General features: G+C 49.5%; 2 protein-coding genes across 4 annotated transcripts in view; one reads left to right on the forward strand and one right to left on the reverse strand.

Annotated features, from left to right (window-relative positions):
• Window positions 1-12: 12 nt before the first annotated feature.
• On the reverse strand, window positions 13-14835 carry Lsr (lipolysis stimulated lipoprotein receptor). Of its 3 annotated transcripts, XM_021166604.1 has the most exons (10): window positions 14446-14835; window positions 13218-13562; window positions 8222-8341; window positions 5051-5107; window positions 4343-4489; window positions 1392-1553; window positions 1214-1273; window positions 990-1121; window positions 232-860; window positions 13-143 (listed from the first exon to the last, which is right to left on the reverse strand). In XM_021166604.1, the coding sequence occupies exons 1-10, from the start codon at window positions 14537-14539 to the stop codon at window positions 108-110; spliced, it is 1782 nt and encodes a 593-aa protein (XP_021022263.1). In that variant the 5' UTR covers window positions 14540-14835; the 3' UTR covers window positions 13-107. The 3 variants fall into 3 exon arrangements, with proteins under 3 accessions (XP_021022263.1, XP_021022264.1, XP_029335575.1); XM_021166605.1 differs by lacking the exon at window positions 5051-5107; XM_029479715.1 differs by lacking the exons at window positions 4343-4489; window positions 5051-5107.
• A 3537-nt stretch (window positions 14836-18372) lies between these two features.
• Fam187b (family with sequence similarity 187 member B) overlaps window positions 18373-21281 on the forward strand; it is a 13556-nt gene continuing 10647 nt past the window's right edge. The window contains exon 1 of the mRNA XM_021166627.1: window positions 18373-19110. Coding sequence (XP_021022286.1) covers window positions 18398-19110 — 713 coding nt within the window. The 5' untranslated portion in view covers window positions 18373-18397. The remainder of the gene's footprint in view (window positions 19111-21281) is intronic.

The following is a 21281-nucleotide window of genomic DNA, read 5'->3' on the forward strand; positions in this document are numbered from 1 at the left end:
AAGAGGCTTAGATCTTGTGATCAGACATTTTATTAGGCTTGGTGAAGAGTTTCATCAATATTCCAATTTAAAAAAAAAGTATAAAAGCTACATAACAAAACGTGGGATCAGACGACTAAACTTTCCCGACTCAGGGCCAAATTCTGCAAAAGGAGAAAAGAAAAAGTGTTAACTGTACGGGCTGGAGGAAGAGGCGTCCTGAAGATCTGAAGTCAAAGGGTCTAGGCTCACCTTTTTCATCCTGCGCTCCCGCGAGGCCTGCGAGTCAGTCTCTGAGTAAGGCGGAGGTGCTGGGGGATAGTGGCCCTCCTCTTCCTCTTCTTCCTCCCTGTAAGCTCGCCTTCTCTCCCCAGACCCCTTTTTCTTTAAAGCCTCTTCTAAGAGTCGCCCATCATACTGAGGGTCCCGTGACCTGAAGCCTGCATCCCGAGGATCGCGGGATCGCTGACGGGATCTGGGGTCAGCACGTGGATCCCTAGACCTCAAATCGTCATAATAGTGGGGATCTCGGGAATGTGGCAAGTCCCCAGGATCGTCGGGGTCATAGAGGTCATCCCGGCTGCGACTTCTCGGAGGTGCATAGGCCCGTCCTCTCCGTCCACTACTTGGGGGAGAAGACCGTCCTGATTCAGTGGAGCCAGGCCGGTTGATGTCATCTAGAGCATCCACAGAGCGGGCCCGAGGCCGCCCGGACCCCCAACCACCCCTTGGCTGTTCTTGAAGGGGATCCTGCTCCCATGTTCTGGGACTCCGAGGGGAGTGGTGATTCCACTCCTCATCCCTGATGGGTGTGAGGGCAGGAGCCCTGGAAGGCCGAGATCGCCAGTCATCTTCATGGAGGGAGGTTACTTCACTCATGGCTGTAGAGAAGGGAGATATCACTGGTACTAAGACAGGTCCAATCTTGTCACCCATACACTCACACCCTCCCCTGGGAGCACCACAGGCAAGTATGCTTCATCCCCTTTAGACTCAGGTCTGCAGCTCACCCCGTTCCACTCGGCCATTGGGAAGGCCAGGCCGGGAAGGATCAAAGTTGGCTAGCTCCTTCTCCATATAGTATAGGACCCTCATGGAGTCATCTTGCTGGTTAGCCTGGATCCTGTAGCCACTTCGTACTTCTGAGGAGAGGAACAAGGTGATTAGTTTGAGAGGGGATGTGCATGTGAATCAACCCTCCAGGCATGACCCCTTCAAAATCACAGCATCTTACCTGAAGATACACTGCCATCCACTTCCCGCAGCAGGGGAACCTGGGAGCTGTGGCCACCAACTAATAGAGACTGGTTATCAGTGACGATTGCTATTTGGAGCAGAGTTGGGCACTCCCAATCTCCCATGCTCCCTTCCAGCCCAATCCCACCTCTTGTCTGGATTCCCCAAGGCCTCACCTGAGCTAGTCCTGTCAAAGTCTCCAGGGTACCCATAGGGAGGATGCATGGGAATCATGGCAGGCGGAGGTGGTGGGGTCTTGGCAGGAGAGAGGTGGGTATAGATGCTGGGGGCATAGATGCTTGGCACACCTGAGGTGGCTGCTTTGCCAGCAGCATAAACTGGGAAGGCAGAATGGCATGAGCATGATCAGACGCTGTGCGGCCCCATGCTGGAATGGGATTCTGGGACATGGTTCTGCCCTCCATACCACCCCTGCAGTACTCTAGACTAGGGACACAGCCTTCACCCTACATCCTATCTGACTTCTCATGGAGTTGAGAACAGCGGTGTACACTGATACATCAGAGGCCCAATCCATACATGGTGGTTTGCCAACAACTGACAAGGGAAAGATTTCATGTAAAAATCCAGAGTAGTCGTCTGTGTTTGGGTACTAGGACTAGGTGTCTTTCCACTGAACTACATTCCCAACTTCAGCCCCTTCCCCCCTTCTTGAGACAAGGACTCCTAAGTGGCTGAGGAAGAAACCTAAGATAAACCTTGAACTTGAGATCCTCCTGCCTCAGCCGTCATACAAACCAAGAAGGGCAGGTCTGTATCTAAAGGCATTAGTAGGCAAAGTCTCTTTACATAAAGCCCCTGTTCTGGGCTAGCTACTGTCCCCATAAGCTGGGGCAGCCTAGCCTATACTGTGGGAAAGTCAAGTCTGTTGGGTCCATAACATCCTGTTACCTCCCAGATGTAGTAAGTGGAGTAAGGCAGACACACGGGAGCCCCAGAAATTACCTTGCCTGCACCCTAGAGTAATATAGTCCCTTCCAGGTTTCTAACTACTGTCTTTACTCGCTTGACAGTTCAAGGGTGAACTGTTCTCAGGCTAGAGGCTGGGTGTTCTCACCATCATTACTATTCACATTCATTCACTTGCAGAAATTTGCTCTCCATCCACCACAGGGGTCCTAGGGATCAGACTCCCTCTGCAGGCTTGAAGCTGCTGCCTTTACTAACTGAACCAACCATCTTACCAGCCATGGACTTTTTTTTTTTTTTTAAGATTTCCAGTGTGTGTGTGTGTGTGTGTTGGGGGTTGTGGACATGGATATGCACATATGAGTATAGGTGCCTGTGGAGGCCAGAGGAATAAGATAGCCCTGAAGTGGGAAGTGCTGAACTGAGAATCAAATTCTGGCCCTTTTTATGGAAGCAAGTGTTTTTGTTTGTTTGTTTGTTTGTTTTAACCTCTGAGCTCTTTGCTTTTTCAAGGCATGGTTTCTCAGTGTTACGGCCCAGGCTTGTCCTGGAACTTGCTTTGTAGACCAGGCTAGCTTCGAACGCACAGAGCGCCAGGGCCAAAGGTGTGCTCTACCACACCCAGGTAATCTCTCCAGTCTTGAAGGGCTCCAGAGTTTTAAGGCCAGCCAGCTTGAGTTAGGAAGACAGTCTTGAAATATGTAAAAAGAGGCCTGGGATGTAGGTCAGTGGCAGAGTGCTTGCTAAGCATGGTTGTTCAATACAAAAGTTACTGGACTCTTCTCGGAACCCTACAGGCTTCCTCTAATTTGGGAGCAGAAAACTTAAGTGCTCAGCTCTCTCCATGAGGAGTCCCTTCATTAATTGACTGGCTGGGTTATAATTAGCAGCAGGCTGATACTTCCTATAAGGCAGTAAGGAACTGGGGCAGAGAAGACAGGAAGAAACTCCCATGGGAAGCATTGGATTCCTAGGTATGTGACAGTGGAGTAGATGGACCCAGCTCCAGTCTTAGTGCTCACAGCTCCTGGGGTTCCCCCACATCTATAATATGGACCCACAGCCCATGTTAGCACAGTCAGTAAGAGCACAGAAGGCTTCTCCTTGAGAGTAGTGGCTCAAGCATACAGCTTGGCTGCTTCATCCTGGCACCTTCACAGTTGTCTCTCAGTGTAGCCAAGAAGTTGGGACCCTAATAGAGATGGGAGCTTGGCTTTCAGGTCACACACAGAGTGTACAACAAGCCCCCCCCACCCCCACCCGACCTGTGTATCAGCTCATAGCACTGTCCAACAGGGGCAGGTGTGGTGCATGCTATGTGGGTCCCACCAAATGCTATCCACATGCAAACCTCCAAGTTCCTGTTGTGCAGAGCTCTGCTATAACCTCATCAGCCCATCAGGTACCTAGCTGGCCTCCAAGCCCCACTTGGCCCGTTCTCTTCTGTGGGCAATGTACCAGGGTACAGGGGTACCCAGACAGCCTCCCAGGGGGAATTAAAGGGCACTGGGAGATGGAATTACCCATTTTCTTATCCTCTCTTCCACTGCTTTATTTATCTACGTCTTGATTCTACTCAGTTCCTATTCCCAGCCCTCCACAGGTACCCACTTGGATGTGAGGGATGTATCTAATACAGAGGCTCTACACAAGATGTGTGGTTGTGTGTTGCTTAGCTTACAAACTTACCTTTCCACGTGAGGTTTATGCTTTGTTTGAGACAGGATCCTGTGTAGCCCAGGCTAGCCTCACACTTCGATCTTCCTGTCTATCTTTCCACACCGCTAGGATTGCCTAAGAACACCCACCTAGAGTTTGTTTTTTAATGGGAGCTCTACCTTCCAGTGATATTATCTACAATAATATCTTGGAATGTTGGGCATGATTATTTTTGGTGGTTTTATTTTTGAGCCACAGCCATAAAACTAACCTCTCAAAGGAAAAACCTCACGAGTTAGGGCTGTAGTTCAGTGGCAGTGTTTGCCTACTATGCACAGGGCCCTTGCTTCAATCCCCAACGCGAGAATAAGAGAAGCCTCAAAATACAGGAAATTAAAAGCTGAAGTAAATGGACAGTGATGGAAAGTAACAGGTTCTACACGGTCTACTGTGCACACTGCCTTACTCTCCAAATCTGGAAGGCGGGCTAATGTGCCCAGCAGAGTTCCAGTGGGGGCAGCAGGTGAGGGGCACTTACGGGCCTCAGGGCAACAGCACTTGTCTGGGCAGCAGGGACATCTGACATAGCAGCAGCAGGTGTGGGGACAGCACTGGCACCAGCAGATGCCCAGGAGGAGGAAGAGGAGGAGGCTTGCCAGGCAGACCACGACCACAAAGAGCCAATCTGCAGAAGAAGGAGAATGGTCCCTGAGCTGGGTGGGCTGAGGAATAACAGGGATGGGCAGGGCACCCAGTCTTCACAGGGTGCTATGGAGCCAGCGCTGGGACAGGGGACTATCTGCAAAGCTCCTCAGAGAACCTGCAACTACAGCTTGGTTCTCTGTGCCCAAGACTAGGGCGTAGCAACAGAGGGATACCCCAGGACAGCCTGCTTCAGTCCCCACATCAGAGACCTTATCTTGAGTTTAAATAGACAAAGCACAGAGCAAGAGGGAGTCTGGCTGGAGCAACACAAACAGTAGCCTTCAGGAGGGGAAAGAGCCACAGCCCATACCCAGAAGAACACAGCAGGCGCCAGTCACTCGAGTCCTTTGCCTATGCCCCAGAACCTCTTCAACCAGCCCAGACCACCCCAAGCCCACAGCCAGGCCACTAGATGTCACAGAATGGGGTAGGTTTAGTGGAGGTCTCCAGCGAGAAGTAGTTAGGGGGTAGGGAGGGTAACTAGAAACAGAAGCAGTCTATGGGGGGCAAGAGAAGCCCCACCAGGGATTCCACCCCATACCTTCCAAGGGCCCCGCCCGAAAACCAGGTAGGAGCTCAGGGGCTTCTGAGGTCCTGCCTGGAGGGACAAAAAAAGAAACAAGATTATGTTGGCCATCGCCAGCCCAAGCCACTGCCCTTAAGACCAGCTAGCTTCAACTGGTCAGTGGAAAACATGTCCCAAACAGCAAAGGAGACAATGGTGACTTAGGACAGTCCAGGCCAGAGGTATATACCTTCCACCCTGCCACAGGAGCCCCATCACATACACCATGGATGCTAAGGGTCTGACCTCAGCCTCGCACTCCATCTCTCCCACGTACACAGGTCCTCTTAGGCGAAGTATGTAAACCCTAGAGCCCACCAAAAAGTTATTATTTTAAACAGTCTCACACTGTAGTTCAGGTTGGTCTTGAACTTGAAGCAATCCTGCCTCAGCCTCCTGAATTCTAGGATTATAGGCATGAGCCACCCCTCAGGGCTCAAAATGAGGAACTTTGGGCAATTTATGGCTACAAGGGGAATCTGTGGCTACTGGTAGGTTTGCCCATACTCCGGTGAATGGCCCCATACCCATGAGCATAGAGTCAATAATAACTGGACTCAGTAGGCTATTAAAAAAAAAAAAAAGGAATGAATTTGGAATGGGAACGTGTTCGGTGTTCTGGGGCAAGTTGGAGGTAGGGAGTGGGTTATGTACATGCATATAACCAAAACATACCTGTATGAAATTATCAAAGAATAAACATATTAAAAGTTAAATAGTAAAGTACAAAAAAAAATGATACCAAGTATATCACAATGAATTCTTTATAGTGACACAATTGTAAAATACAATGTATCTATTTTTGAAGTGCTTGGACTTGAACCCAAGACCTCATTAATGCTAAGCATGTACTTCACTACCCAGCTACACTCCAGCCCACAGTATTATTTTCAGTGCAGTAAAGGGCCATGAAGGCACATTAAAGTCATAGATGGACCTGGTTCCGTGACCCAGGAAGATCTGAGTTCTGTTCACAAATCAGGTCGCCCATGTAAGTTTCAAGACCCTTCTCTAGGGCATGGTAGAGGCCCCGTGCCCAACAAGCATTGTATCGGGAGAGTGTGCATATACACACAGATACACACTCACACTCCACACCAACACACTTCTCAACAGAGTATGTGCCCTTGGCAGCTGGGCGTGGTGATGTATATCTCTAATCCCAGCACTTGGTGGGTGAGGCAGGAACACTAGGAGTTTAAAATAGCCTTAGCTACATAATCAATTGAAGGTTACATGGGACTCTGGCTCATAATAAATAAGAAACAAAAACTTCCTTCAAGAAGCCAAAACTTTGTATCATGACAGTAGGTACACTCCCTCTTCCTGGGAGAGCACAGCTGGGCTTGCACCGGCTCCCTCCCTCACACACCAACACTACCACCTTGATAACTAACATCTCCCAGTTGAGTTATCTTGGGATTTTAAAAGCTTCTGAGTTTCAACAAGTTGTAGTGACACATGCTATAATTATAATCTAAGCACTCGAGAGGGTCGAGATACTGGGGATACGGGGGTTGCCACTTTAAGCCAATTTGGGCTATACAGCGAGACCCCATTTAAGAAAAAAATCCAAGTTTAATTTTAATACTGATAACAACTAGGTAGAAACCACAAACATGGCACAGAACTCATGAGGCCCCTCGGTGGTTCCAAGAACTGCTGATAGTACATGCCAGCAGAGGTCCCAAGGTCATCGGAGGGAAGAGCCCACCATTTGCCCTTTGGGCTGTGGCCTGAGCCCTCTGGACCTGTTCCCACCAGACACTTGTTTACACACGAGGATGGCACTGCACAGCTGAAGCTTCTCTGGCATCCAGCACATGGCATGAAAGACTACGAGCCGGTTTCTGATTGGTCTAGGCAAGGAAGCCACCTGGCCAGACTGGAGACCCTGAGGACACTCTACCCTACCCCTGCCATGTTTTAGACGCACTCAAAACTTTCACACACTGCTTAAGTCGCATACAACCGCCCCCCCCCCCCAGGGCAAAAGACAAATTTGTGCTTGGACAAGGGACTCAGGGTATACTGTGACCCTGGAGATGTGGCAGAAGGTAGGAAGGTAGGTCCAGCCTTAGGTATATAGCTAGACTTCCAGAGCCAGAATACATTGGAAATGTTAAAAAGAAAATTTCCCTTCTACTCCCTTTTTAAACAGCTAGCCTACACTAGCTAGAAAGTCACTGTGTAGCTCAGATTAGCCTGGAATTCAGTGTAGCCTAGGTCATTCTGAAAGGGACTACGTGGCTCAAGGTTGGCCTAGAACTTTTTTTTTTAAAGGTGTATTTATATGAGTACACTGCAGCTGTCTTCAGACTCACCAGAAGAGGGCATCGAATCCCATTACAGATGGTTGTGAGCCACCATGTGGCTGCTGGGATTTGAACTCAGGACCTCTGGAAGAGCAGACAGTGCTCTTAACCGCTGAGCTACTTCTCCAGCCCCTGGTCTCGGGCTCTTGATTGTATTGACTCAGCCTCTCAAATGGGCCACCACCCTTTCAAAATATGTGACTTTAATAAATATGTACAGTCTTGTTTTCGGCTGTTATCTCCTCAGTGACAATATAACAACTTGCACTATAACATACTTTTTTACCAGGTATTCTAAGTAGCCCTGGACAGTGAAAAGGTTACTGATTTCATGTGACCGCGCCACTACTTTCCATAGGAACCCAAAACAACAGACCCCCACACCAGGTTAGTTCCTACTACCAATTAACTCTGCCCAGGGTCTCGCTATTTTGTAGCTCTGTCTGTCCTTGAACTTGCTATGTAGACTGGGCTGGCCTCAAACTCAGAGATGCACCTGCCTCTGCTTCTGCCTCCAAGTGCTAGCATTAAAAGCATAAGCCACCACGCCTGCCTCCGTGTAGTTTAGAACCAGAGACTGGCTAGAGGTAGATTCCTCAGCTCACTCTAACTTTGACTCTGGCTGGTTTAAAATGCCTGAGATTTAGGAAGGGTCCTATCTGGGATGCAGGGCATGGAGAAGCCCAAGTGACTGACAGTGCCGCAAGGGAAGGAGCAAAGCAGGCGACAGGGCCCAGCTGGATGACAGAGGGTGGACACACAAGAGTGGACAAAGAGCATACCAGCTCCCGCTCCCCTGCTCCCAGCACCCTCTGAGCCCAGCCTCACTCACCAAGGACAATGAGCTCTGCGTATGCCTCGTTGTTCCCATCCAGATCTTGGGCTGAGACCACGGAGCAGTAATACACTCCACTGTCTCCCCAGGCCGTCTGCTCGAAGGTCAGGTCCGCATCTGGGTCAGGAGGAGACAGTGTAAAGGCAGCGCAGGGAGGGTACTCTTAAGATCATCAGGGGCTGAGCCCCCTACATCTTAAGGAGGGAGCAAAAGTAAATCATTGGTTGGGGCTGGAGAGATGGATCATCAGTTAAGAGCCCTTGTTGCTCTTGCTAAGGACCCAGGGTTCAGCTCCCAGGACCCACATGACGCTAACGACCATCTCTAACTCCAGTTCCAGGGGATCCAATCTCCTCCCTGACATCCCCAGGCACCAGGCAGGCACAGACATAAACAGGCAAAAAAAAACAATTACACCTAGAAATAAGTATCAAATCATTAGGTTTTGTTTGATACAGTATCTCATTGTGTCCCAGGCTGGCCTTGAACTAAAAAACCCTCCCACTTCAACTTCCCAAGTGCTGCGATTTCAGACAAGTACCTACCAGCTAAAATGAAACCATTCATCCAGGAGCACACTATTTTTTAGGTACTGTTCTGTCTGGGTGCTACTCACAGTGGCATAGGCTGCTGCTCATCCTGCACTCAAGAGGCTGAGGCAGTATAGTCTCAAGCTGAACAACAGTCTGGGCTATGTATGTATGTATGATCCTCTCTCAAAATAAAGAAACATGGGCTAGGTCTGTGGCTCCGTGGTAGAATGCTCGCCTAGCACACAGAGTGCCTGACTTAGATCCCCAGGACTGACATAAAACAAAGAAACCCAAACCAAGTCTAGGAGGTGAACATAACGATCATTGTGGTTTGGGGGGTGAGACATCTGGTGTGGAGCAATGACATAATCCAGCCAGTGGTGAGGACAGTCCTGCCTCCAGAACCTGTTGCTTTCATCCTAGACACTTGCTTCTTACCAAGCCAAGTCTGATCTCCCATCATCAAGCCTTGGGGGTGGTGTACAAAGCTAGGCAACCAAGCTAACTAGGCCAGATCCCAGATAGGAGATGCCTGCGCACCAAGGAGTGGGTGTGGGAGAGCCAGCGACACTCCCAGATACTCCCAGTTTCAAGCCCATCTCCTCCTTTTCTGTCCCCACATTCCAGGTCAGTCCCAGGGCTTGGGGACGCGCTGGTCTGAAGCAGCCCCAGGCAAGGTGCCTGCTAATTACACCACTAATGAAAGTCTTTTAGCACATCCGGTTTTCCTCTATACTCCTCAGGCCCTAATTAGTTACATCCTTTAATCAACCTAGCAGGCTGGGACAGGGAAGCCTCTGTTTGGAGACTCTATCTTAGTGTCTTAGCCAACAGAATCCCAGAGGGTCATAACCTTGGTCTTCTCTGCCACAGGCTCCTGATGACCTGCCTGTCACCTGATCCCATGGGCCCAGGAGCCTGTATGACAACCTGCCCACCACACCCATGATAGCAGTTAACTTTGGGTGCCTAAATCCGAGGTACCCACTGAGACACCAGCTATTAAGTGCTAACGTTTCCTGAGAAAGCAAGCCCTTTCCAGAATCTACCCAGATCATGCCAAGCACAGTCCCCAGGCCCGCAAAGTCCTCAACAGGTTCTTTGGATACTAGCTAGTCAATGTTACCCCCATGATCTCAGTGGCCTTCAGCTCATCTTTTGTGTCCCTCCAGGTAGGTTCCTTCGGTTAGTCAAGCTTAAACCTGGAGAAGCACCCCCTGGCTACCTCAACTTCCATCTCCTGCCCACTGAAGCTGTTCACCCTGCTCCCATGCTAATTCTGTCTTCACCTCTGACAAACATTATGGCAGAAGAACGGAGTCAGCCTCAGCCAACTCTGATTCTGTGGAAGGCTGTCCCTCTCCTTAGCTTGCATTGCTTGTCCCAAGATTCTAGCCATCTGGTTATCAAATAAACACCAGATCTATTCATGTGGCATTCAACATGGCTGAGGGTATGGCGGCAGATGTCTCCAGCTCTGGGGAGGTTAAGGTAGAAAGACAGAAAGCTTGAAGCCAGCCTGGACTAACTACAGTGAGACCACCTCAACCCCTGGGCCGCAATGAACAAAAACCAGAGAATGCACTGAATATTCTAGGAAGCGCGTAATGAACCCTCCTTAGAAAGCAGAGATTCTCAGTGTGGCGGGGGTGGGGTGGGGTGCGGGGTACCCTGGAGTTCCCTGGCCCTTGCAGGGGATCCTGAGGCCACCTTATTTTACAGCCTTCCCCCTTAACCTCTCAGGAACATTCAAAAGAGTTTTCCATGTGACATGTGACCTCATAGCCGACCAAAGCTGCTTGGAAATTCTTGCTTCTACTGCGCTAGGCCAAGGAGACACATAAAATTAAAAAACAAGGCTACCTCTTACTTCATTTAAATAATTTTTTTTTTTTTTAGTTTTGGAATTTTTTTTTTCCATAAAAGGTATATTCAGTTCTTTGGCTGACTTTCTCTTTTGAGTCTTGGCTGGCCTAGAACTCATGGTAGTTTGCTAACTATAAAAACAAAAGTTTGAGCCAGATGTGGTGGCACAGATGTGATGGCACAGATGTATTTACCCTAGCACTTAGGAGGCCGAAGTATGAGAACAGAATAAAGGGCAATGCCCTAGGAATGACAGCAAGTGCCAGGCGTGGGGCTGCGCAGCTCTGGGAAAGCTGCCCGGGGTAACCTTGGCGAGGCAAAGACTACTCCCAGCCCAAGGTCAGGCTTCTAGCCGTTGTTGATTGCGGTTGTGTCATGCACAGATCCCCCTCCATCGCAGACACCAGCCTTTCACAGAACCCTTAAGACTGCCCTAAATATTCCTGTTTTTTTTTCTGCACTGCTCTCTGAACTCATGACTTCCCACGTAGGTGACTATGGTCCAACAGTGGGTGTCGGGTGTTGTGAATTGGAGCACCCACGGTTAATGCTCTTGTAGGACCAAGATGTTCAATGCTCAAAGGGACCTGGGACCCACGGGTTGGTTGGAAAGCTCATTGGCTGTGGTGCCCACCCAACTGTTCTTCTCCTATGGGCCTATGGTTTTGATTACTCCTTCCTGACCTCTCCCAAAGCCGAAGGCGTGAACAGGAACCCCCTGCCATGGGAAATGATTACATAGGCCAGACATTAAAACCAGGGACCTCCAGGACCAGATCTGGGCCTTGCTATATTGTACTTGGCCCGTCAGATGTTTGCAGAACCCATGAGAAGGAAGGCTTTCCGGTTTCTTTTGATCACTCCTGAGGCCTGGGCCTACCTCCTTCCTGTGGGGCACACCCTGTTCCTGGTCCCTGCTGGCCCCCAAGATCACAGGGGCTGGGCAATGATTCCATGTGTGAGGTGAGAGGCCAAGATACTGGTCTCCAGTGGGAACAGAGCCTGGCCTATGTCCTGACTCCTTATTTACACACAGTAAAGGGATGCCTCATGATTTCAGAGGCCCTCAGGGTCCTGTTCAGACAGCTCAGAATGGGGTGGGGGGGGGAGGGCGCAGGGAGTAGCTCCAAGCAGTTGGCAGAAGTTAACACTAGGCCCTCTGCTATAATAACCCACAGCTCCCAAAGCAAGAGGAGTGTAAAGGTGACCCTGGGAGATGGGCATCTATTTTTTTTTTCTACCAACCATTCAACCATACTAGACAGGCACTGTACCACCCAGCTACATCCTAATCCTCTTTTCACTATTGGAGACAAGGTTTCACTAAGTGGCCCATGATGGCCTTGAACCTTGAACTTCTACACATATGCTCACACACCCCTGTCTCAGCCTCCGGAGTAGCTGGGGACAGGTTATACTTACTTTCACTCTTAAAAAGTAGGAGGGCTCTGGGATACCAACCGAGAGGTCCACCTCTTAAATACCTTGTCCTCAAAGCTGAAGAGGAGGGAGGCTGTCTTGGCTACTGGGACTTAAGTACCACTACTGAGATAAGCCAGCTAGAAGGCTGTGGGCTATGAGGTTTCCCCCAGGATATATCCTGACATTATTGAGTTTTGCACATCCAGTTGCAGCCGGCCTTCAAGGACTTCTCTGTATTGATGATGTCCTGATCATTATTAGGCCCAGTGGGAGTTCCCAAGAAGCCCTCTCTCCCCAGCTTCACGGGCAGCGGAAGCTTAGAGCTGAGTTTCCGTGGGGATTCAAGGCAAGTCCGATCCCTTGGGACCCTGCTTTTCACCTGCGCCCTGCCAGGGACAGAGGGAACATTCTACAGTCAAGAGTTCCATCCATCTCTAGTACCATTAGAGAACAAAAAGAATGAATGAATGATTGGAGACGAGGTCTACAATGGTGGCATTCAAACTCAGCTGTTAACTTCCAGCAAGACACTTGTCTCTAGGGACCTCTGAAAAAATGACAACAATAAAATGGAGTTACTCAATTACTGTGTGGTCTACCTGAGCTAACCCACTCCAGGCAAAACTAAAGCAGGCCTTGGGTCTCACTGCATACAGCTGGTCTTGAGGCAGATCCTCTGCCTCAGCCCTGTAAATGCCGCGGTTATAGGTTTGCTATAACAGCTGGTTAAAGTATTACTTCTTATTGCTGGCAATTTAGTATTATATAAGAAATCCTCACTTTAATCTCTACTCAGTTTTTGTTGTTTTATCCGCAAGCCTTTGACACTGTATATTTAGTCTGTCTCCTTTATAACACCCTAAACTCTGTAAGAGGGTGATTTGATGGTTTTATTTCTATGTTCCCAGAGCCTAGAACAAACTTGGTACACAGTCTGGGCTTTATTGTGGGATAATGGGATGGAAGGATATAGATGGATGGATAGGTGATATGTGGGTAGATGGATGTGTGGGTAGGCAAGTGAATGGATGCATGAATGCATGGATGGGTGAGTGGGTGGACAGGTGGGTAAATGGAAGGATCCTTTCCTTCACTGGCCCATTTAGGACAGGACCCTCAAACAGTCTCACTCCCACCACCCACAGAGCCTCCTCCCGCCTTGCCCCACATACTTCCTGTGATGGTGATTCTCCTGCCCTGATAGTAGTCTCCCAGGGTCACAGCATTGCCCTGTTTGGTGGCCACCACTCTGACAGTGCGTACGCTGTCCTGGCACTCCACATAGGGGTTGTAGCCGGGGTTGCCAGCCGCCAGCTGGGCGTTGAGCTGGTTGTCCACGCTGGCAGGGGAGAAGGCGTCGGCAACACGGTCCCGACAGAACGACTTATACTTCCAGATCACGATAGGGGCTGTGAGGGTGTTGCTCATCTGGTAGGTGCAGTGCAGTGTCACTGGCTGGAACAGGATCACTACGTGGTAGGGGTCAGGCACAGTCACCTGGATGGCACTGGCACGGTCTGAGAAGAAGAGTATAGTTAGCAGGGATAGACAAGCCCAGGGAGGTACCACAACAGCAATGAGCCACACCACTTAGACAGTATATGCTGTCTTTCAGAGCACCTAGCATATTGTTCCTTAATCCCCGAGACTGGTGAGGCAGATCTGATAATCATGCCCATTTTATACACCTCCGGGGCTGAAAAGTGATAAGTATGTAGCCATCCGGGCTAGGTCCCTAGAATACTCTGTCCACATCCTCCTACCCAGAGACTCTTCAAAATGCACATCCAAACGTAGATGGAACCCCTAGGCCCCCACCTAAGCTAACATTCAACAATCTAGGCGGAAGATGATTTAAGGTTCAAAAGTCCATTCTACAGATACCAGGGATGTAGGTGGGGTGGGGAGTCCCCAATTCCACACCCACTCCAAGCCAGGGCACTGTTTCTCTCTCGAGCTCTAGGCCTGATCCTGTCCGGTAATGACCTCTCCCCGTTACCCCAACACTTAGAAATCTTGAGGTGCGTCCAAGATCCCAATGGCAGGCCTATCTCATGATCGGGAGGCCTTGCTCCTGACCACAAAGGGTCCCCTTCTCCACACAGGGCTCAGCCTTAAGATCCCCAGAGTTTTCACTTCCTGTTATCTCCAACAAAGGCGGAGGACCGGACTGGGCACCACAAGAAACTCCCTTCCTTGGGCACACAGGGGTCTCCTCAACCAGGCGGGTTCTGGAGATCTTTAATCTGCACTCCCGCACCAACCATCACCCACGACTCCCCACCACTTGGTTTCGGGTCCTCCAAGGCCCTCCAAGGCTGTGGTGAGAACCACAGCCCTCCATCCACCTCCTGTAGCGCCCTCCCGCCGTCCCACAGCACCAGGGACCCCAATCCTTACCTGGGCAGTAAATGATGAGAAAAAGACACACGAAGATCATGGTGGCCGGGTGGGAGCCAGGCGCCCCAGCACACGCGCTGGCCGCCGGCGCCATCGCGGCCGTCTAGCAGCGACGGTGCCCGCGCGTCCCCTCCCAAGTATCCAGAGAGTAGGGGGCGCGGCGAGCACCAGGGCCGAAAAGGGTGCGTGCTGCGCCCGGCCCCTATTCCAAGTCCATTTTCCTCGCACTGGGGGAGTTCTAACCTACAAGATGAACTTAGACGAAGCTCATGCCTTCGGCTTCCCGGAGACAACTGACCAGGCGCGCGGTGGCTCTCTGGGTCACTCTACCCCCTGCGCACTCCCGGGAATGGAACCGCCCAGGTACACAAGGGTGGGAGCCCGGGGGCTGGACTTGGGGGTGGGCGGCGGGGGCGGGCCTTGCGGACCTCCCTCCCCGGAAGTGGGCTGACTCAGGTGCGCTCCTGCCTCCAGGGCCTGAACCAAGTGACCGCTTTGCCAGGAGGGCGTCTGCACCATAGGCGACCTGTGCAGCCACCTGTTGCTCTAGTCAAAGTTGAAAGGACTGAACTCCCTAAGGACAGAGACCCTCTGGGCGTGCTCCATCTGCCGAGAGGGGCCGGGCCTTGTGCGCACCTGTTCGCTGCTGGTCCACACCCCTGTCCCGGGAGCCGATGGACCCGCCTAGGTGCGCCCTGTAGGGAGGTGCCAAGCAGAGCCAGGTCCCAGCTGCCAGGGGAATGTCGGTGACGCAGCCTGCCTTCCCACTCTCGCCCTGGTGGGGGAAGTGCTGCGGTCTTTCTGGGCTCCCCATTTGAATGATTGGAGGAATCAATGAGATCGCACTAGAAAAGATGCTCTGGCCCCCTAGGGGACGCTCGTGGGGACTGCACCTTTTAAAAAGTTGCAGTCGTACTTCGGCAGTTTCCCTACTTCCCTTATTTCCTAACTTGTGGTTCCTTTTCCACCTCCCCCTCGGGTATCCCTCTCTCTTGGTCAGGCCTTCGAAGTTCTGATGATTAAAGGCTCTGAGCCAAGACTGGAGACCAACAGATCTGTTTCGGTTCAAAGGTTCCCAGGCCTCACCTGCACCCCGGGCGCTTAGCTCTCTTCCTTCTCAGCGCAACACTGCTGCTCCCTGGTGGCGCCGAGGGGAAACGCATTCTGGGAGACTGAACTGGCCACTGCCTGGTGAGTTGGGAACCTACCATTTTCTTCTCTGTTTTGTAAGTGGTGTCAGGTCACATTCTTCTGCTCAGAACTTTGCTGTGTTCCCTCTCAAGCAAAATTCAAAGTACATTGGCCTGATTGACCTTCCCCAGCCAACTTTTCTTAGTTGACTTCAGTCATACTGGCCTAGCTGGTCCTGGATCAGGTTTTCACATATGTCTGGCTTTAGCTACCAGAATTTCCTTCCTGCTGCGGACACCTGCTACCATTTCCCCTAGGACCGCTTTTAAAGGCAAAGGCGTCTCATAAAATTTCACCCTGTTCCCATGTGGCTTAAAAAAATCATGGTTTCAAAAATAGAGGAAATTGCCACCGCCGTCATTTTTACCACGTGTAATCCTAAACTAGTGGTATGTGTTACTTTGTGTTTTGTAGATGTCATTATTATCAATATGTTACCAATACCTAAAACTTGGTCATCATCTTCAACATAGGAAAGAAAGAATCTGTTTTTGATTAGAACCCACACTAGTCACTTTCACTCAACATTTTTACCGCCTCCAAAGATAACATCTTCCACGTTGAAGTCTTGAGAGTAGAATCTCAGCATATACCCCAGGGCAGGCTTATCCCCAAGTTCTCTCGCCTACTTTCCTCCCTTCAAACCATTTACTGTCATCCGATATTTTACTAATAAGGTTTTTAACCACCTATCTTATTCCGTCCCAAAGAGAACATTGCTTAGCAAGTATTCCATCCCTCCATTTCCTGGCCCTTCTGCAGTTAGCTGGGGCTATCCTGTCAATTATAGTGAGTAACATATAAGCAAAAGTGAGGAGGGTCCCCCCCTCCCAGGCCAGAACATTTAATAGCCAGTGTGTGGAACAAGACCCTGCCCCCCTTCTCCTGCCACAGCAAATGTTGCAGATGGCATCTGTGGGGCCCTTGAGGAGGAGCACTCTCCACTAGCCAGTGCTGGGCATAAAAGAGTGAGAAAAGAATGGAGTTTCGAAGCTAAGATTCCAGAATGGGCTTCTTAGGTTATGTGATCTAGGCTGTCCCAGTCAGTAGGTCCCAGCTACACCAAGGGGAGTTTGTTGATGATTGGAGAGTCTTTATTAACTACAGGAGAGGAGGCCCTCATCATGGCTTCCCGCTGGACTTCAGGAACAGTAGAGACCAGGACCTCTCCCTCTCCCTTCTGATAGACACGAAGCCCTTGTCCCATTCCCATGTCAGGTACTTTCCATCTCTGTGACACATGCCGGTGAGAAACGGGTGTTGTTTGCTTATTTGTTTAAATCTTGGTTCATGGTTTCAAAGGTTTCTGGGCACGGCTGGCGGGCTGCATCATCTGGGGCTTGCATTGCATGGTGGGAGAGGCACAGAACCAAGTTCAGTGCTTGCTTCCTGGAGGCCAGGACACAGAGAGGCAGACAGGAAGAGGACAGGGACAATATAGACCTAAGGACACAGCTGTAGTCCTGCTAACTGGGTCCCATGTTCCAGTGGTGGACCAGCATGACACCATCTTAAGATTAAGAGCTGGGCTGGAGAGATGGCTCAGCGGTTAAGAGCACTGACTGCTCTTCCGAAGCTCCTGAGTCCAAATCCCAGCAACCACATGATGGCTCACAACCATCTGTAATGAGATCTGATGGCTTCTTCTGGTGTGTCTAAAGACAGCTACAGTGTACTTACATATAATAAATTAATCTTCAGAAAAGAATTAAGAGCCATCTTGTTACAAGGTCATTCCTGATTTCTATAAAACTGGTGTTTGACCATGATTTGACACATTTCCTGCACATGTTCCACCTCTTATAAATACTGTGACCTCCACCCTGATGAGATGCTCTGCCAAATAATTTTGAACTGTTCCTCCGAGGTCCTACATAACCAAAACCCCTTGAAAGCCCTCTGGCCTTGAAGTTTTGGAGCTAGTATAAAGCCCACCTTCTCCTGGGTTTGATGCGGTTTTCTCAGACTCCACTTTAGAGACCTATAGCCCCATCTGACAGAAAATAAAACTTGCCTCATTTGACCAAAGAATTTGGGTAATGGTCTTTATTCTTGTTCGGTGAGATCAACATTAAGGTTTCCAGTACCAGCAAAACTCATACCACCGGCCAGGTGGTGGTGGCGCACGTCTTTAATCCCAGCACTTGGGAGACAGAGGCAGGTGGATTTCTGAGTTTGAGGCCAGCCTGGTCTACAAAGTGAGTTCCAGGACAGCCAGGAATACACAGAGAAACCCTGTCTCGAAAAACCAAAATAAATAAATAAATTAATTAATTAATTAATTAAATTCACAAAATATGAACTTTAGAGGATGTCTGTATGAAAGCACACCGGTGTCTTTGTGTACTGGATGTGTGGAGAGCAAATAATTCTATTTCCTGGGGACATTTTAAGTTATATAGATAACACACACCTTTATTGAGTTTTTATTTTATAGTCACCGGTTTGCCTGCATATAGGTCTGTGCATCACGTGTGTATCTGGTGCCTGCAGAAGCAGAAGAGGGTATCAGATCCCCTGGGATTGGAATTACAGTTATGAGCTGCCATGTGGGTGCTGGGAGTCCCATCCCAGGTCCCCAGGAGAAGGTACCAGTGTTCTCAACTGCTGAGCCATCTCTCCAGCCCAGGTTGTTATATTTGATGTACATGTGAAGAAACTTGCTGAACCACGGTGCACAGGGCTGGTGGTGCCCACGTTCTGTGGGTGACGTCACAGTACCCAAGAAGGTTCTGAAGTTCCTTGCCTAGTTTAGTCGGCCATGCTGGCTACTCTGTGGCTGGTTGGTCTTTCTCTTCCCGTGCTGTGGGCCCAGAGACTAATCAGCTGTCCCTACAAGAATGTGTGTCAGTATGCCCTGCTCTCAGGCAGTGACGTGATACTGCAGTGTAACTATCCCAAAGCACTTTGGTATTTTTCTTCATCTTTAGAGGACAGACTGTCCCTGGTCAGCTCCAAGCCTGATGGGAGGGTACTGCCTGGGAGCGACCTGCAGTTGTCTGACCCTAAGCCTTCCCAGACAGGCCTCTACCGCTGCCTGGATAATCACAAGGCCCGTTTAGTAGAATATGAGATTGACTTCCAGAACATAGCCCTGTTGCACATCACTCACAAAGACCTGGGCCAAGAGCCCATGGGAAATGAGAGCATGAACCTGGGAGGCAAGGTTCTTGTTTTTACCCGCTGGGATCCTTGGCAAGACTGTAACCGTTGCCAAAAGCCCGGTGAGCGCAAACGTCTAGGCTACTGCTATGTGGAGGAGCCCCAAGAAAAGCCCATGCCTTGCTGGCTCTACCTGAGAGAAGAGAAGGTGACCAACAGCCGCCTGAGGCCTGAACTCCAGGTACAAGCCTGCCAGGTGCCCTGCGACACCACCACGGAGACCAGCCAGCCATACTTCGTCTTTGACACATATCTGCTGGACAAACCCAACAGCAATGCTCGACTCAAGTGTCCCTTGGCTTCCATCTACAGGTAATGAGCAGGCGCAGGATGCTCACAGCTCTTCTCTTGGCCCTCACCTAAGCCCAGTCTCCAGAGCTATCTGGTGCTAGGGGTCTCCATTAATAGACAAGCCAGCACTTCTTCCCAACCCAGAAGCCTTCATGGTCAGAGTCTAGAGGGATCGGTTTGCTTAGATATTTCCACACCTGAAATAATGTCTGAACTGGGATCTGGGCAAAGGATGCAGAGAAAGGTGGTGACTGAGAAAGACCTATTACCAGTCCACACAGGCAGCCTGGAGCCTGAGACTCAGCCAATGCAAACACTGATGTGAGGTCCTGCTGCTGGACCCGGAGGGGTGTGGTTTGTCCCTCTGTCCTCCACCAATGGCATGGTGTCTTAGACTTCTTCCCTTTTTATTTTTTGAGACAGGGTCTTACGGTGTAGTCTTTGCTGGCCTGGAACTGGCTATATACCAGGCTGACCTTGAACTCACAAGAGATCTGCCTCCCTCCACCTCCTGGATGCTGAAATTAAGAGTGTATACCACCACACCTGGCACGAGTTTGTTTGTTTCTCTGACTGTCGATGGCAAAGGGTGGTGACATAACATCATAATAATTGGATAAAAAATTGCAACAGCTATAGGTATTGCATGCAGAAACTATTGGCAAAAACGTAAATGAATCTGCTAATGTACTGAGACCCTGTGTAAAGAATAAGGCCCCAAACAAACAAACCAGCAAAACAAAACAAACTAAAATCAGTCCCCCAAACCTAGACTTAGAAAACTTTCTGGAAGACAGCTCGTCAGATGTTTCCTGCTGAATGTCCTTGGTTTTCACAACCATGGGTGATATTTTAGTTCTTTTTAGTTGTTCCTTTTAATTCTCATAAGAATCACAGTTATTTTATTTTTATTTAAGATTTATATATTTGTCTTTTATGCGTATCTGTGTTTTTATCTGCATGTATATCTGTGCACCGTGTGTGCAGTGCTCACAGAGGCCAGAAGAGGGCACTGGGTTGCCTGGAACTGGAGTTACAGAGGTTATGACCTTTTCCTGCAGGCACTGGGAATTGAACTTAGGTCCTCTGGAAGATCAGCTAGTGCTCTTGATGGCTTAGTCACCCCTCTAGCCCCTAAATTAGTGGTTCTCAACCTGCCTAACATTGTGACCCTTTAATACAGTTCCTCATGCTGTAATCCCCTCCCCAACCATAACATTGTTTTTCATTGCTACTTTATAACTGTAGCTTTTTTTTTTTTTTTTTTCTTTTCTACTGAGTGGTGTCTCAGTTCCTAAGACCTTTGGAAATGTGTTTTCTGGTGGTTAGGGCCAACAGGTTGAGAAACACTGCCCTAAATGGTTCCTTTATAAGGAAAATGTTGAGTGTATATATCTACTTAGGCATGTGAAGGTCGTTGGAAGGTCCCTCCCCACTTTCCAGTGGGCGTCTATTCCAGGGCCTGTGTGTTTCCTTATTGTTATTCTGGAGGGGTTGAGTGAGAAATAGCCCCAACAGACTGGAGTGTTTGAACACTTGGTCCCTGCCATGATGACAGTGGACTAAGTAAGCCTCAATTAAGCGCTTTCCTTCATAAGAGTTGCTGTGGCCATGATGTCTTGTCACAGTAATGGAAAGTGACACCTGAATGCAGAATAGAAAAGACACGTGCATGTAGCTATAGTATGTTTTTGTTTTTGCTTTCTTTTCTGTGGCTATGGAACTCAAGGCTTTATGCATTCTAGGAGAACATTCTACCACTAAGCTATCCCCAGCCCTTTGTATTCATTATGTAGCTCAGACTTGCTTTGAACTCAGAATCTTCCTGCTTTTGCCTCCTAAGTATTGAAATTATAGACACATGCCATTCCTAGCTCCATTCATTATCTTTTTATGTCATTAAGGAGCAGTACTAATATCTCCTTTTAAATTATTTTAAATTAGTCCCAGCACTTGGGATGCAGATCTCTGTGACTCTGAGGCCAGCCTGGTCCACACAGAGAGTTCCAAGCCAATTAGGCCTACACAGTGAGACTCTGTCTCAAAAACCAAAACAAGATCTTCCAGATGGTTCAGTGGGTGAAAGCACTTGCCACCAAATCCAGTGACTTCAGTTTAGTCCCCAAAGAGAACATAGTGGAGAAAGAGAAATGTCTTTGACAAGTTGTCCTCTGCCCCCCCCCCCCCCCCCC

The sequence above is a fragment of the Mus caroli genome, chromosome 7, assembly GCF_900094665.2.
Source record: "Mus caroli chromosome 7, CAROLI_EIJ_v1.1, whole genome shotgun sequence".
NCBI classification, from domain to species: domain Eukaryota; kingdom Metazoa; phylum Chordata; class Mammalia; order Rodentia; family Muridae; genus Mus; species Mus caroli.

Excerpts from the sequence above, each read along its gene's own strand:
- Lsr (XM_021166604.1), bottom strand. The coding sequence starts at position 14,539 with ATGGCGCCGGCGGCCAGCGCGTGTGCTGGGGCGCCTGGCTCCCACCCG. Across the intron at positions 5,108-8,221 it reads CGCAGAGCTCATTGTCCTTG|GCAGGACCTCAGAAGCCCCT; the intron begins GTGAGTGAGGCT and ends TTGTCCCTCCAG. Across the intron at positions 861-989 it reads CAATGGCCGAGTGGAACGGG|CCATGAGTGAAGTAACCTCC; the intron begins GTGAGCTGCAGA and ends CCTTCTCTACAG.